This window comes from Thunnus maccoyii, chromosome 15 (assembly GCF_910596095.1).
Source record: "Thunnus maccoyii chromosome 15, fThuMac1.1, whole genome shotgun sequence".
NCBI lineage: Eukaryota > Metazoa > Chordata > Actinopteri > Scombriformes > Scombridae > Thunnus > Thunnus maccoyii.
This window is the reverse complement of record NC_056547.1, coordinates 2363414-2377920: the sequence shown is the minus strand read 5'-3', so window position 1 is coordinate 2377920 and position 14507 is coordinate 2363414. Positions and strand designations below refer to the sequence as shown.

General features: G+C 36.7%; 5 gene segments (V, D, J or C); 3 read left to right on the top strand and 2 right to left on the bottom strand.

Moving 5' to 3' along the window:
* LOC121913208 overlaps positions 1-14507 on the bottom strand; it is an 899212-nt gene that overhangs the window by 119343 nt on the left and 765362 nt on the right.
* On the top strand, positions 3208-3783 carry LOC121913248. The segment is given in 2 exon segments: positions 3208-3259; positions 3476-3783. Coding segments are annotated over 2 exon segments (360 nt in total).
* On the top strand, positions 7080-7652 carry LOC121913251. The segment is given in 2 exon segments: positions 7080-7131; positions 7348-7652. Coding segments are annotated over 2 exon segments (357 nt in total).
* Positions 8969-14507, bottom strand: part of LOC121913210 — a 756822-nt gene continuing 751283 nt past the window's right edge. Inside the window, 2 exon segments of the V gene segment in view lie at positions 8969-9294; positions 10551-10584. Coding sequence covers positions 8969-9294; positions 10551-10584 — 360 coding nt within the window.
* On the top strand, positions 13443-14018 carry LOC121913242. The segment is given in 2 exon segments: positions 13443-13494; positions 13711-14018. Coding segments are annotated over 2 exon segments (360 nt in total).

The following is a 14507-nucleotide window of genomic DNA, read 5'->3' as shown; positions in this document are numbered from 1 at the left end:
TCAGAGTAATTCAAGTCCCTGTTGGAGTCAGAGCATTTCCATAGAGAGCCACTTTGCATCAGCAGCACCATGCTCCAGTGCTCTGGGAGAGTTTATAGTCCTGAGAGTTGAACACTGGATGACTGACAGCTGTCCTTCATCACAACAGAAGCCGCAGAAATCCTCCTCATCAAAAACATGACTTTGATCTCCGTCCTCATCTGGACTCTCCTCTGCTTCACTCAGGGTGAGGAAAATCATTTTTCTGTCAAGTGAAAATCATTTGGAGTGTAGCTGAGTTTCACCATCTCATGTCCAGTGTTTCTTCTCTCTCCTCAGGGTCTGTTGGACAAAATGTTGTCTTGACTCAACCAGCAGCCAAATCACTGCAGCTTGGTCAAACTGTCTCTATTGACTGTAAAGCCAATAGACAAGTTGCTCTCTGGACTGGTTCAAAATACTGGCTGTCCTGGTACCATCAGAAAACTGGAGAAGCTCCTAAACTTCTGATCTATGCAACATCAGACAGAGTTACAGGAATCTCCTCCAGATTCAGTGGAAGTGGAACAGGGAATGGAGTTGACTTCACTCTGACCATCAGTGGAGTTCAGGCTGAAGATTCAGGAGTTTATTACTGTCAGAGTTATCACTCTATCAACAGTCAGCGTGTGTTCACACAGTGAAAAAGCGTCGTACAAAAACCTCCCTCAGTCAGACTGAACAGAAACTGAACTGACTGCTGCAGCTGGAAGCTAATGCAGAGACTGATACAGTTCACTGAACACACACACACACACACACACACACACACACACAGACACCAGTAGGTCTTTAACAAGTATATACAGATCGTTCACTATCTTCCATCATAAATGTAAATATATATCAATACAAATATAATTACAAATGTTTATTAGACATGGAGGACTTGTTACTCTTCTCCTCTTTAGATTTTTTTGGACTCCTGGTTTCTTCCGTTAGGAAATGCATCAGCATCTCCAACACGTTCTCTCTCACAACTCGTCACATATGGAAACTTGGTCAGGAACCCGTAGCATCACTTTTTAACACACTGGGTACCCCTTTAGTGTCGTTTTTCAACGTGCAGTATCAGAGCAGTCATTGTTAAAAAAATAATATTTTATGGTGTGACAACACGGTGGTTAAGGTCCGGTGAGGTTTAGGCACAAAAACCACTGGGTTAGGGTTAGGGAAAGGTCATGATTTGAGTTAAAATATAAAATAAAATAAAACTGGCAAGGAACCGTGCTCTGTGCTGATTTCCAACTTTCTGTCTGCCAACAATGTTACAACCCCTCCACCTCCTAATAAGAAAGTCAACTTATATAGATGTTATGTCAAGTACGTCACTTCAGAAATGTTGATATGAAACGTATTGTTGAAATATCAATATGCTCCATATTCCAGGTGTTGAAATGTAGATATCCAACGTATCTGTGGTTTGCACAAACATACAATGCCAACGTTTTATTCTGGTGACCAGGCTGAAATTTGTCACCTATAGACGTCATCGGTCTCATGGCGTCTATTTCAGACGTTGTGGGAGTTCAACAGAAGTCTATCGGACTACCCTGCGCGTTCATAAATGACGCTAAAGGGGTACCCAGTGCGTTAAAATGTGACAGTACAGGGTCCTGACCAAGCTTCAATATGTGACGAGTTGGGAGTGAGAACAGGCTGGCATCTCAGGCATCATTTCATTCATACCATCAAAAAGATCAGCTTGTATGCTGATGACATCCAACCAAACATCACAAAATCCTAATTTTTCCTTCTTTCAGTTACTAATCAGATCAGAAGTTATAAGAAGTGTTCTAACTATTCTCACTCCTATTTTTAAATTTGCATTAGATCTTTTTTTTTCTTGTTTTATTTTACACAAACATAAAACACATATTCAATACTCACACACATAAACAAAAACAACAGACATACCACATATATATATATATATATATATATATATATACATATATACAGACATATGTATATGTACAAACATGTCAAGCACTATATATGGTTGTGGTTCAAAAATATTCACTTATACAGCAATTTAAATTAAACACATCATTTTATAGAAGGAACTAAATAAAAAAGAGATAATGTTAATTTATGATAACATAGAATAATCATAGTTCTGTATCCCAAGTTTTTGATATTGTCAAGATCTCCCATTTATATATGTCTGAGCTTTTTGCTCTGCCTTTAATAATAATATATTATTATTTAATAATGATCTTTTCCTGCAAATATTAATGTTTTAAATGTAATATGAAGGAACTCAAAACCGGCTTTTTTAGAGAATCAAATATATAAAGCTTGCCAAGCAGCACAATAATATTCAATAACATATTTTTATCATCTTGATAATCCCAAATAATATTGAGAGGGGATAAAGGTAAAAGGATTGCTTGTTCAGATAACCAATTTGCCACCTGCTGCCAAAAGGATGAAACCACTAGACAAATAAATGCATAATATCCTCCTCCTCATCACCACAAAATCTATAAATATTATCCTGAGTTATTCTCCATATCTTGAGCATTTTTCTTGTTGGTAACATCTTATAAAACGTTTTTAACTGAAAGGCCCATAAATAAGTAGAGCAAGATGACGAGTAAATACATCTAAAAATGTTTAACCAAGGAAGAGGAGTATCAAACACATCATTCCAATATGTTTGAAAATAATATGGATGAGAAGTTATATTCTCAAAGGACATAAAGAAATGATACACATCTTAAATAAATGTGTATTCAATAGAATACACATTTAAGAAATCAAACACATTTAATGAAGAAACACCTCCATATATCTGTAAAACTCTGGATTTGAGGCCTTTCACATCACTAGTTGCACATTCTGCACTTGAGAAAAACAAAATATCAACCATGTTTAAAAAAAACTGAAAACAATTCTGTGAATTTAGCCTCAAAATTCTTCCTTTACACATTTCCCATCAGTCTTTCTAACTGCTTAATGAAGTTCTCTCCCTCAGATTGTCACTCCTTTATGTTATGGATGATGTAAATGTTGAATTCTCCCAGCAGTGAGGAGGAAACAGCATGATATGTTGAGGACAGTTACAGTTCACTGACTCTGTGTGTTTGCATATCTGTCCTGCCTCTCTGCTCCCAGCCGTTAAGAGGCCAGTGTTGATCAGTGGCTGTCCAGACCTTTCAGAGCCACTGACACGCCAGCAGCACAATGATGATGTCACTGACTCTACTGCTGGCCACCCTGGGGCTCCTTGTTCAGGGTGAGACTCTCTTGTGAAAACTTTGCTTCAGGATGCAACCAGGTTCACCACAATGATGTTCTGCTGTGATGGAGAAACACTGAAACAAGCAGCATTTACCTTCTTCCATCTATTCTCCATGTTAAAGAAATGATACTCTTCTGTTTTCACGTTGATCATCTTTCTCCAAGCTGGATTTGTCTCAATAACCCTTCTCCTCTTTTTCATGTTTTCCAGGTTCATCAGGACAAATCACTGTGACTCAGTCTCCTGGATTTCAGTCTGTTGTTCCAGGACAGACTGTCTCCATCAGATGTAAAACCAGTTCAAATGCTTATGGCTACCTCGGCTGGTACCTTCAGAAAACTGGAGAAGCTCCCAAACTCCTGATTTCCGGAGCTACAAACCGTCAGCCTGGAGTTTCAGATCGTTTTAGTGGAAGTAGATCAAATACTGATTACACTCTGACCATCAGTGGAGTTCAGGCTGAAGATTCGGGACTTTACTACTGTGAGCAGAGTTACAGCTTCCCGTTCACACAGTGATACAACGTCGTACAAAAACCTCCCTCAGCTGAAGAGGAACTGATCTGACTCAACAGCTGCACTCAAACAAAAACAACAGAGGTTTTAATCATTTAATTTGAACATGTTAACACTAAATATTCTGTATTTTACAGAAAAATATTTATTTTAAATGCTGTCATTAATACAGAATGTGAAACATTTGGCTGAACATCAAATCTAACCTCTGTTGAAGTATGATTTCAATTCTTTAATAAGTTTAATCTACTGACTACAACACATGAACACTAAAACTATTATTATTTATTTATTTCATTCTCTAACTATCTTTACAGATACTCAAACATACACTTTTTTAGAAATAAATTACAAAATGTTATCATTATATATATATATATATATATATATGTGTGTGTGTGTGTGTGTGTGTGTGTGTGTGTGTGTGTGTATATATATATATATATATATATATATACACATGTATATAGCTGGAAGCTACTGCAGAGACTGATACAGTTCACTGAACACACACACACACACACACACACCCACACACACACACACACATATTAAATAGATTAAATAATTTACACATTGCAGTTTTTAAGATAAATGAAAATATGTCAGAACACTTTAAGGAAAACAGTTTCTGGACAATGATTGTCTCTCTCTCACACACACACACACACACACACACACACACACACACACACACACACACACACACAGATGATTTATGATGTTCATAGTGTCTCTATCAGTTTTCCTCCTGAAGGTCAAACAGTCCACCTCCCACCTCAACAACCTCTTACTGAGTCAAACAAATATTTAGTCATTCAAGATTCATCTTGACTTAAAAATGTAAAATCTATCAAACAGAGACACTCTGTTCTTTCATGCTGCCCCATCATCACCTCAGCTGTTAAATCCTCTTCATCACATTATATTATGACACATCTCACACTCATCATCTTTCTGTGTATAAAAACGTTGTATGAACTTCATAACTGACAAGATAGAATAATCATCTCATGATGTTCACTCATAAAAGTCAACTGTAAAAGCTTCCAAACTACCTCACGTCTTCTCTCATTACAATCTAGTAAACTAAAGTACATAGTAAACTTGGCAGAATTTGCTCCAGATACTCTTCATCTGTTAAAATTAAATGAAGTGTAAACTGCCCCGAGCTAGATTCTTTCATTCCCCTTGAAGATTTTTAAACTTCAACTATTTACAGTATGTGCAACGTAAAAATCTGATGTATCAGCTACAAATTAATTACAGTGTATTCAACCCAATACAAAAATCACTAAAAGAAAATAATGTGATTATAGTTCATTCATTTAAATACAATGTAGACATTTGACCAGTGAATTTTCCCAGCAGTGCATGTGAAGTCAGATCATATAATGACTACCTGCTAGGGTTGGGCCCAAATACAAATACGTTATTCAGCAAAGCACAAATATTGTTTTTCTTGTGTTTTTTTACAAATATTTGTTCCATACAAATATTTTAAACAGTATTTGTTTTTGAGAAGAAAAAAAAAACATTTCAAATACCAGCGTGCAGGTCGGTTACATCACTATCTCAGTGTCTCTCCTCTGCTCCGCTGTTACGTCTATCAGCAGGTCTCAACGAGGGGAGTCACATCCACCTGCTACATGACGCACATTTCCTAATTTGGACATTACTCCTGGAGTTGGGGGTGTTCCCCAGAGATAAAGCTGAACTACTGACACACGCAAAGTGCTTTCAAGGGACTCTCCATAACCTGTTGTTCCCCTTCTCTTTTCAAAAATGTTAGGTTGTAAAAAATAGGTAATAAATGAAAAGTGGAAAGCAAGAACCGTCTTTGAAGTACTCTCCTATACGTTACACGCTGTGCTGTCAGGAAGACAATAAAAACAATGGGTGTATAAATAGGTAGAGGTCTGTCTGCAATGAGGTGATGAGTAAAGTTTTAGCTCAGTAGTCAGCACAGTCGTATATGATCTAGGGGACTGCAGTTCGAGACCCGGTGTGGGGACCTCCTTCGTAGGGTAGTTTATTCATGAACACTTACATTAAAAGTGTCATAAAAACAAAAACAGGAGTTTTAAGCCTCTTTCCACTTTTATTAGATTACAAATACAAATAATTTTGCTGCCTCAACAAATATAGATACAAATACAAATACTGGACTCTCTGCACATCCATACTACCTGCACTGATACCTTCAGAAATCTGGAGGAGATCCTAAACTCCTGATTTATGGAGTTACAAGCCTTACATCTGGAACTTCAGATCATTTTAGTGGGAGTGGGATTGATGTTAAATGCAGTTAGCTGCTTAAAAATATTTCAATCATGAGAGACTTCAATTTTTTAAGTGACAATGATTTTATTGAACATGCATAATGTGAAAAGTCTTTGGTGATTAGACCCCATTGTGATGTCATTTATAAAGGGGCAGTTAAGGCGTGAGTAGAATAGGATATCCCCTCGATGGAGTCTAGACTCTGGTGGTGGTGATGAATATGGGAATATTGGGATCTGGATGATGAGAAGAGGAGCTGCTTCTGGTGATCTTGTGTGCTGACGTGATGAAGTGGAGGTGAACAGGGTGGAGGAAGGTCACAGCGATTCACACTGAAATGTCAGCTGACAACGACAGAGAGAAGATCAAATTTTAAGTTTGGCAGCTAAGACATGATAGTCTGATAGAAATACTGGCAGAATCTGATTTGTTAACTGAGAGTAACGTCCATGAACAACTGATACGAGAGCAGGAGAAGCAGTGGGAGAGAGAGAGAGAGAGAGGAATGAGAATGAATGAATGAGTAGTAGATAGTCTTCCTGCTTGAACTTACACTAAGCTCGATTCTTTAAAGTTAAAATATCTGTACAATGTGCAATTTAACTGTATATTATATATAATTTTTAGTGTAATGAGTGACAGTTTTCTTTGCTCCTTTTCATTGCCTGTATTGTATTTGATGCTGTAAAAATGTGTTTGTGCTTCCTTCATGACTTTGATCTGATTAAATAAGAAAAACTATTTCACATAAAAGGTCATTTGCTGTTAGGATTTGATTGTTGAGGATGACAAATGACAACATCTTTAGTTTTTTAATCTACATGAGGATGATGTAAATGTTGAGTTCTCCCAGCAGTGAGGAGGAAACAGCATGATATGTTGAGGACAGCTACAGTTGACTGACTCTGTGTGTTTGCATATCTGTCCTGCCTCTCTGCTCCCAGCCGTTAAAAGGCCAGTGTTGATCAGTGGCTGTCCAGACCTTTCAGAGCCACTGACACGCCGCCGGTAGCACAATGATGATGTCACTGACTCTACTGCTGGCCACCCTGGGGCTCCTTGTTCAGGGTGAGACTCTCTTGTGAAAACTTTGCTTCAGGATGCAACCAGGTTCACCACAATGATGTTCTGCTGTGATGGAGAAACACTGAAACAAGCAGCATTTACCTTCTTCCATCTATTCTCCATGTTAAAGAAATGATACTCTTCTGTTTTCATGTTGATCATCTTTCTCCATGCTGGATTTGTCTCAATAACCCTTCTCCTCTTTTTCATGTTTTCCAGGATCATCAGGACAAATCATCCTGACTCAGTCTCCTGGATCTCAGTCTGTTGTTCCAGGACAGACTGTCTCCATCAGATGTAAAAGCAGTTATAGTACCAGCTACCTCCACTGGTACCTTCAGAAAACTGGAGAAGCCCCTAAACTCCTGATTTATCAAGCTACAAACCGTCAGCCTGGAGTTTCAGATCGTTTTAGTGGAAGTAGATCAAATACTGACTACACTCTGACCATCAGTGGAGTTCAGGCTGAAGATTCAGGAGTTTATTACTGTCAGCAGAGTGCCAGGAGACCGTTCACACAGTGATACAACGTCGTACAAAAACCTCCCTCAGCTGAAGAGGAACTGATCTGACTCAACAGCTGCACTCAAACTAAAACAACAGAGGTTTTAATAATTTAATTTGAACATTTTAACACCAAATATTCTGTATTTAACAATAACGAAAAAAAGATTTTAAATACTTTCATTAATACAGAATATGAAACATTTGGCTGAACATCAAATCCAACCTCTGTTGAAGTATGATTTCAATTCTTTAATAAGTTTAATCTACTGACTACAACACATGAACACTAAAACTATTATTATTTATTTATTTCATCTCTTACCATTTTTCATAGATACTCAAACATACAATGTTTTAGAAATAAATTACAAAATGTTATCATGATAAAATCTACTATCATTTGTGTTGTAAATTACTAATCATGTCATGTGACATATATTTGTCATTTTGCATGTTTTTATTCCAGCAGCAAGTATTTATAATATAAACCAAAAAACATTTAATTGATTATGGAATTAATTAATACTTGAATTCTTTCCCTTTTTCAACTCTTTCATTTGTCTTTGTGTTTCAACTCTTCAGCAGAAGCAGTTTGTAAAAATGTCCAGGGTTAAAATGTCAGATCACACTCATTTTATATCTCTTTATGCTGATGATATTTTGCTTTTTATTTCAGAATTAGAACATATTTCTGAGGCTTTTGTGATTTTGTTTAAAAGATTATGTACATGCTTTTAATACATCTGAAAAAATAAAAATATTAGACTCTTCGCACTGACACACTTCAGTAACATAAGATGATTGGAGGATTTTTCATTAAAATTAATCAATTAATTATTACAGACAAATCTGAAGTGACTCCAGCAAAGCATTATCTACAATTATTATGACTTTACTGTAAACTATGAAAACAAATTATGGACTTTCTACCACCATGACTGTGTAGCATTAATCACATAATATCTAAGAGTGTTGTTTGAGTGTAAATACTTTCCTAATATACAGTATATGAATCAATACATTATGTGATCTTACATTTTCCTTCGGAAGTCTTCATAGAGCAGTTGAAACATTTATAACTCAGTTTTTATCAGGATTTAATATCATTACTGTTACCATTAAGAGAAAATAATTAAGACACTTTTATAATAATAAAGATGAAAACAAGTGATTTGATGAACAGATCTTTATTGTCTGGAAATACTGAAATTATATTGAAACATTACAACAAGCAAGTAAATATTGTTACTGAAACGTGAAATAAAAGAGAGAGATAGTTGCAGAGATCGGAGTGAGAGCAGTAGCAGAGTAAAAGCAGTAGCAGTGAGTCAGGTCAGGACTGGGAACACTGGTCTCTCCTCAGTGTCTCTGAGACTGGAGTCTGGGAGCCCTGGGTGGCCTCACAGGTCACAGAGACCACCTTCCTCCACTGGTCTGCAGGGAGCCTCAGGGTGCTGCTCCAGCTGTAGCGGCCGTCCTTCTGCAGCACCCCGGGGCTCCTGCTCTGCTCCAAGCTGCTGCTGCTGCTGCCGTCCACCTTCCAGGCCAGACTCCAGTCTGAGGGGAAGCCGTCGTTGGCCAGACACATGAGCGTGGCCTTCCCCTGCTGCAGCTCCTCGCTGGAGGGGGGCAGCACCGTCAGGGTGGGACGGACATCACCTAGGAGACACCAATCACATTAGAGGACAGGGACCACACAGCTGTCAATCGAACACCAGACACTTGGACACCTTTACTGTGTGAGAGTGGATTTTCCCCTTTAAGGAGTTTCTGTCAGATGTTTTTTCTGCTCCACCAGTCACTCACTCACACATTGTTTCACTTCCCTTTAAGAAACCTCTCATGCAGATCAGCACAGAAAGAGTCCTCATATGACTCTTTACTGCATTTTATTTTACACTATTTACTGAAAATAAAGATATAAAGTTTGTAAATATATCTTAGACATCCTTGATTTAATTTCAGAATTTATACCAACAAATTTACTGACAAAACTATCAAAAGAGCAACAGTTAATCAGATTCAGTGTTAAAGGACATTATGAGCAAAAACTAACAGACAGACGTAATATACACAACATGTTAAGACATATTAAAGAAAGAAATATCTTTAAGAACAAATAAATATTTCAAACTGAGGTTAAAAGACAATTTTTGTCATTTTAAATGATGAGAGATGTGCAGCATTTTTTTTTATCATCGCCCACACTGTTCAGAATAAATTTAACTCAACATTCACTCAAATTGGAGATTTAAAGATTAAAATTTAAAAACATGTTTAAAAGTAGGATTGTTGCTCTTTAATCTTTCTGCTGTTCACATTTAACAAACTAACTGGAACATGTAAAGAAAAGTTCAGTAAAGCTGCTTTGAGTTCAACTTCAAGGTTAAAGAGGAGAAATGAACAATAAAATTGAGACTTTAAAGTGTTTTAGATCAGCTCAGTGGAAACTTATATCGACTACAAATGTTCAGACACAGAAATTATAAACTTAACTGATGATTCGATATTTAATATTTGAGCAGAAACTTACTTCCAACATCCAGTCTGGTTCCTCCACCAAAAGTCAACCACAGTGATACAAACTGACTGAGTCGTCGTACAAAAACCTCTCACTGTAGAGAGACACGGCTCTCTGACTTTGTCACATTAAACTAAAACTACAAGTCCTCAAATTTCAGCCTGAATCTAAAACATTACATGATTTCTACTGTGGACCAAACACTTAGAATATATTGATTCATCATTTAAATTTCAAACACAAAACTCTTATTTTTGTTGCTGGTGGACAACTGTTGGTCAAAATGTAGAAATTAAGATATAAAATCAGAAATTTCAATTTCCAGAGAAAACATATGTGCAAAAAACTAAATATCACTCAGGATTTAATAAAATACTTTAAAAGTTTAACTTACTTCCAACATCCAGTCTGGTTCCTCCACCGAACGTGTACCACAGTGATACAAACTGACTGAGTCATCGTACAAAAACCTCTCACTGTAGAGAGACACGGCTCTCTGACTTTGAACACAACAAACTCTACAAAAACAGCCTCAGTCTGTGAAACACAACTGGATGATATGAAAATATATAACAGTAGGCCAATAATTTATATTTTTATTCTAAAATTAATCATTTTGTTTCATGTTTACTGTATTTTAAATTATGTCTTGAATTAAAACTGAGTGTTGTAGATGTAAAATGAATCAAAACAGACATTTCTGAAGACAATCTGTTCACAGAACATAAATGAAACACAGAAAATGATCAGTGACACATAGTTAATCAATAATCTGGTAAATTGATTGATCCATTGATGAAACAGCATCATCAGAGTAATCCAAGTCCCTGTTGGAGTCAGTCAGAGCATTTCCATAGAGAGCCACTTTGCATCAGCAGCACCATGCTCCAGTGCTCTGGGAGAGTTTATAGTCCTGAGAGTTGAACACTGGATGACTGACAGCTGTCCTTCATCACAACAGAAGCCACAGAAATCCTCCTCATCAAAAACATGACTTTGAACTCCGTCCTCATCTGGACTCTCCTCTGCTGCTGCTTCACAGGTAAAGTCCAGAGAATCAAACTCCTCTCCTCTATGAACATCCGTCCTTCTGAAATGAAGATGATAAAACCATCAAAACCATCAAAACCATGACGCTGCTTTATGTTTTTGTCTCTGTATCCTCAGAGTCCAGAGGCCAGATCATAGTGACTCAGCCTGCAGCAGTGAGATCTGATCTGGGAGGCTCCACAACCATCAGCTGTAGGACCAGTCAGAATGTTTATGGTGGGAACTACTTAGCCTGGTACCAACAGAGAGATGGAGAAACTCCTAAACTGATGATTTACGGTGCTACCTATCGGGCATCAGGAATTCCAGATCGTTTTTCAGGCAGTGGATCAAACTCTGACTTCACTCTGACCATCAGTGGAGTTCAGGCTGAAGATTCAGGAGTTTATTACTGTCAGAGTGCACACTATATCAACAGTCAGTATGTGTTCACACAGTGAAAAAGCGTCGTACAAAAACCTCCCTCAGTCAGACTGAACAGTAACTGAACTGACTGCTGCAGCTGGAAGCTACTGCAGAGACTGATACAGTTCACTGAACACACACACACACACACACACACACAGACACTAGTAGGTCTTTAACAAGTATATACAGATCGTTTACTATCTTCCATCATAAATGTAAATATATATCAATATAAATATAATTACAAATGTTTATTAGACATGGAGGACTTGTTTCTCTTCTCCTCTTTAGATTTTTTTGGACTCCTGGTTTCTTCGTTTAGGAAATGCATCAGCATCTCCAACACGTTCTCACTCCCAACTTGTCACATACGGAAGCTTGGGTTAGGGTTAGGGTTAGTTGTGAGTGAGAACGGGCTGGCATCTCAGGCATCATTTCATTCACACCATTAAAAAGATCAGCTTGTATGCTGATGACATCCGACCAAACATCACAAAATCCTAATTTTTCCTTCTTTCAGTTACTAATCAGATCAGAAGTTATAAGAAGTGTTCTAACTATTCTCACTCCTATTTTTAAATTTGCATTAGATCTTTTTTTTCTTGTTTTATTTTACACAAACATAAAACACATATTCAATACTCACACACACAAACAAAAACATAACTTACATCACAAACACAAACAAAAACAACAGACATACCACATATATACATATATATACACATATACAAACATACATATATGTACAAACATGTCAAGCACTATATATGGTTGTGGTTCAAAAACATTCACTTATACAGCAATTTAAATTAAACACATCATTTTATAGAAGGAACTAAATAAAAAAGAGATAATGTTAATTTATGATAACATAGAATAATCATAGTTCTGTATCCCAAGTTTTTGATATTGTCAAGATCTCCCATTTATTTATGTCTGAGCTTTTTGCTCTGCCTTTAATAATAAAATATTATTATTTAATAATGATCTTTTCCTGCGAATATTAATGTTTTAATTTGCAATACGTTTGTAATATGAAGGAACTCAAAACCAGCTTTTTTAGAGAATCAAATATATAAAGCTTGCCAAGCAGCACAATAATATTCAATAACATGTTTTTATCATCTTGATAACCCCAAATAATATTGAGAGGGGATAAAGGTAAAAGGATTGCTTGTTCAGATAACCAATTTGCCACCTGCTGCCAAAAGGATGAAACCATTGGACAATACCAAAATAAACACATAATATCCTCCTCCTCATCACCACAAAATCTACAGATATTATCCTTAGTTATTCTCCATTTCTTAAACATTTTACTTGTTGGTAACATCTTATAAAACGTTTTTAACTGAAAGGCCCATAAATAAGTAGAGCAAGATGACGAGTAAATACATCTAAGAATGTTTAACCAAGGAAGAGGAGTATCAAACACATCATTCCAATATGTTTGAAAATAATATGGATGAGAAGTTATATTCTCAAAGGACATAAAGAAATGATACACATCTTAAATAAATGTGTATTCAACAATTCTGTGAATTTAGCCTCAAAATTCTTCCTTTACACATTTCACATCAGTCTTTCTAACTGCTTAATGAAATTCTCTCCCTCAGATTGTCACTCCTTTATGTTATGGATGATGTAAATGTTGAGTTCTCCCAGCAGTGAGGAGGAAACAGCATGATATGTTGAGGACAGCTACAGTTGACTGACTCTGTGTGTTTGCATATCTGTCCTGCCTCTCTGCTCCCAGCCGTTAAGAGGCCAGTGTTGATCAGTGGCTGTCCAGACCTTTCAGAGCCACTGACACGCCGGCAGCACAATGATGATGTCACTGTCTCTACTGCTGGCCACCCTGGGGCTCCTTGTTCAGGGTGAGACTCTCTTGTGAAAACTTTGCTTCAGGATGCAACCAGGTTCACCACAATGATGTTCTGCTGTGATGGAGAAACACTGAAACAAGCAGCATTTACCTTCTTCCATCTATTCTCCATGTTAAAGAAATGATACTCTTCTGTTTTCATGTTGATCATCTTTCTCCAAGCTGGATTTGTCTCAATAACCCTTCTCCTCTTTTTCATGTTTTCCAGGTTCATCAGGACAATACATCCTGACTCAGTCTCCTGGATCTCAGTCTGTTGTTCCAGGACAGACTGTCTCCATCAGATGTAAAACCAGTTCAACTGTTGGTACTGAACTCAGCTGGTACCTTCAGAAACCTGGAGAAGCTCCTAAACTCCTGATTTATTATGCTACAAACCTTCAGCCTGGAGTTTCAGATCGTTTTAGTGGAAGTGGATCTGGGACTGACTTCACTCTGACCATCAGTGGAGTTCAGGCTGAAGATTCAGGAGTTTATTACTGTCAGCAGGATTACAGCTACCCGTTCACACAGTGATACAACGTCGTACAAAAACCTCCCTCAGCTGAAGAGGAACTGATCTGACTCAACAGCTGCACTCAAACAAAAACAACAGAGGTTTTAATCTTTTAATTTGAACATTTTAACACTAAATATTCTGTATTTAACAAGAAAAGATTTATTTTAATACTTTCATTAATACAGAATATAAAACATTTGGCTGAACATCAAATCTAACCTCTGTTGAAGTATGATTTCAATTCTTTAATAAGTTTAATCTACTGATTACAACACATGAACACTAAAACTATTATTATTTATTTATTTAATCTCTTACCATTTTTCATAGATACTCAAACACACAACTTTTTAGAGATAAATTACAAAATGTTATCATGATAAAATTTACTATCATTTGTGTTGTAAAATTACTAATCATGTCATGTGACATATATTTGTCATTTTGCATGTTTTTATTCCAGTAGCAAGTATTTATAATATAAACCAAAAAACATTTAATTGATT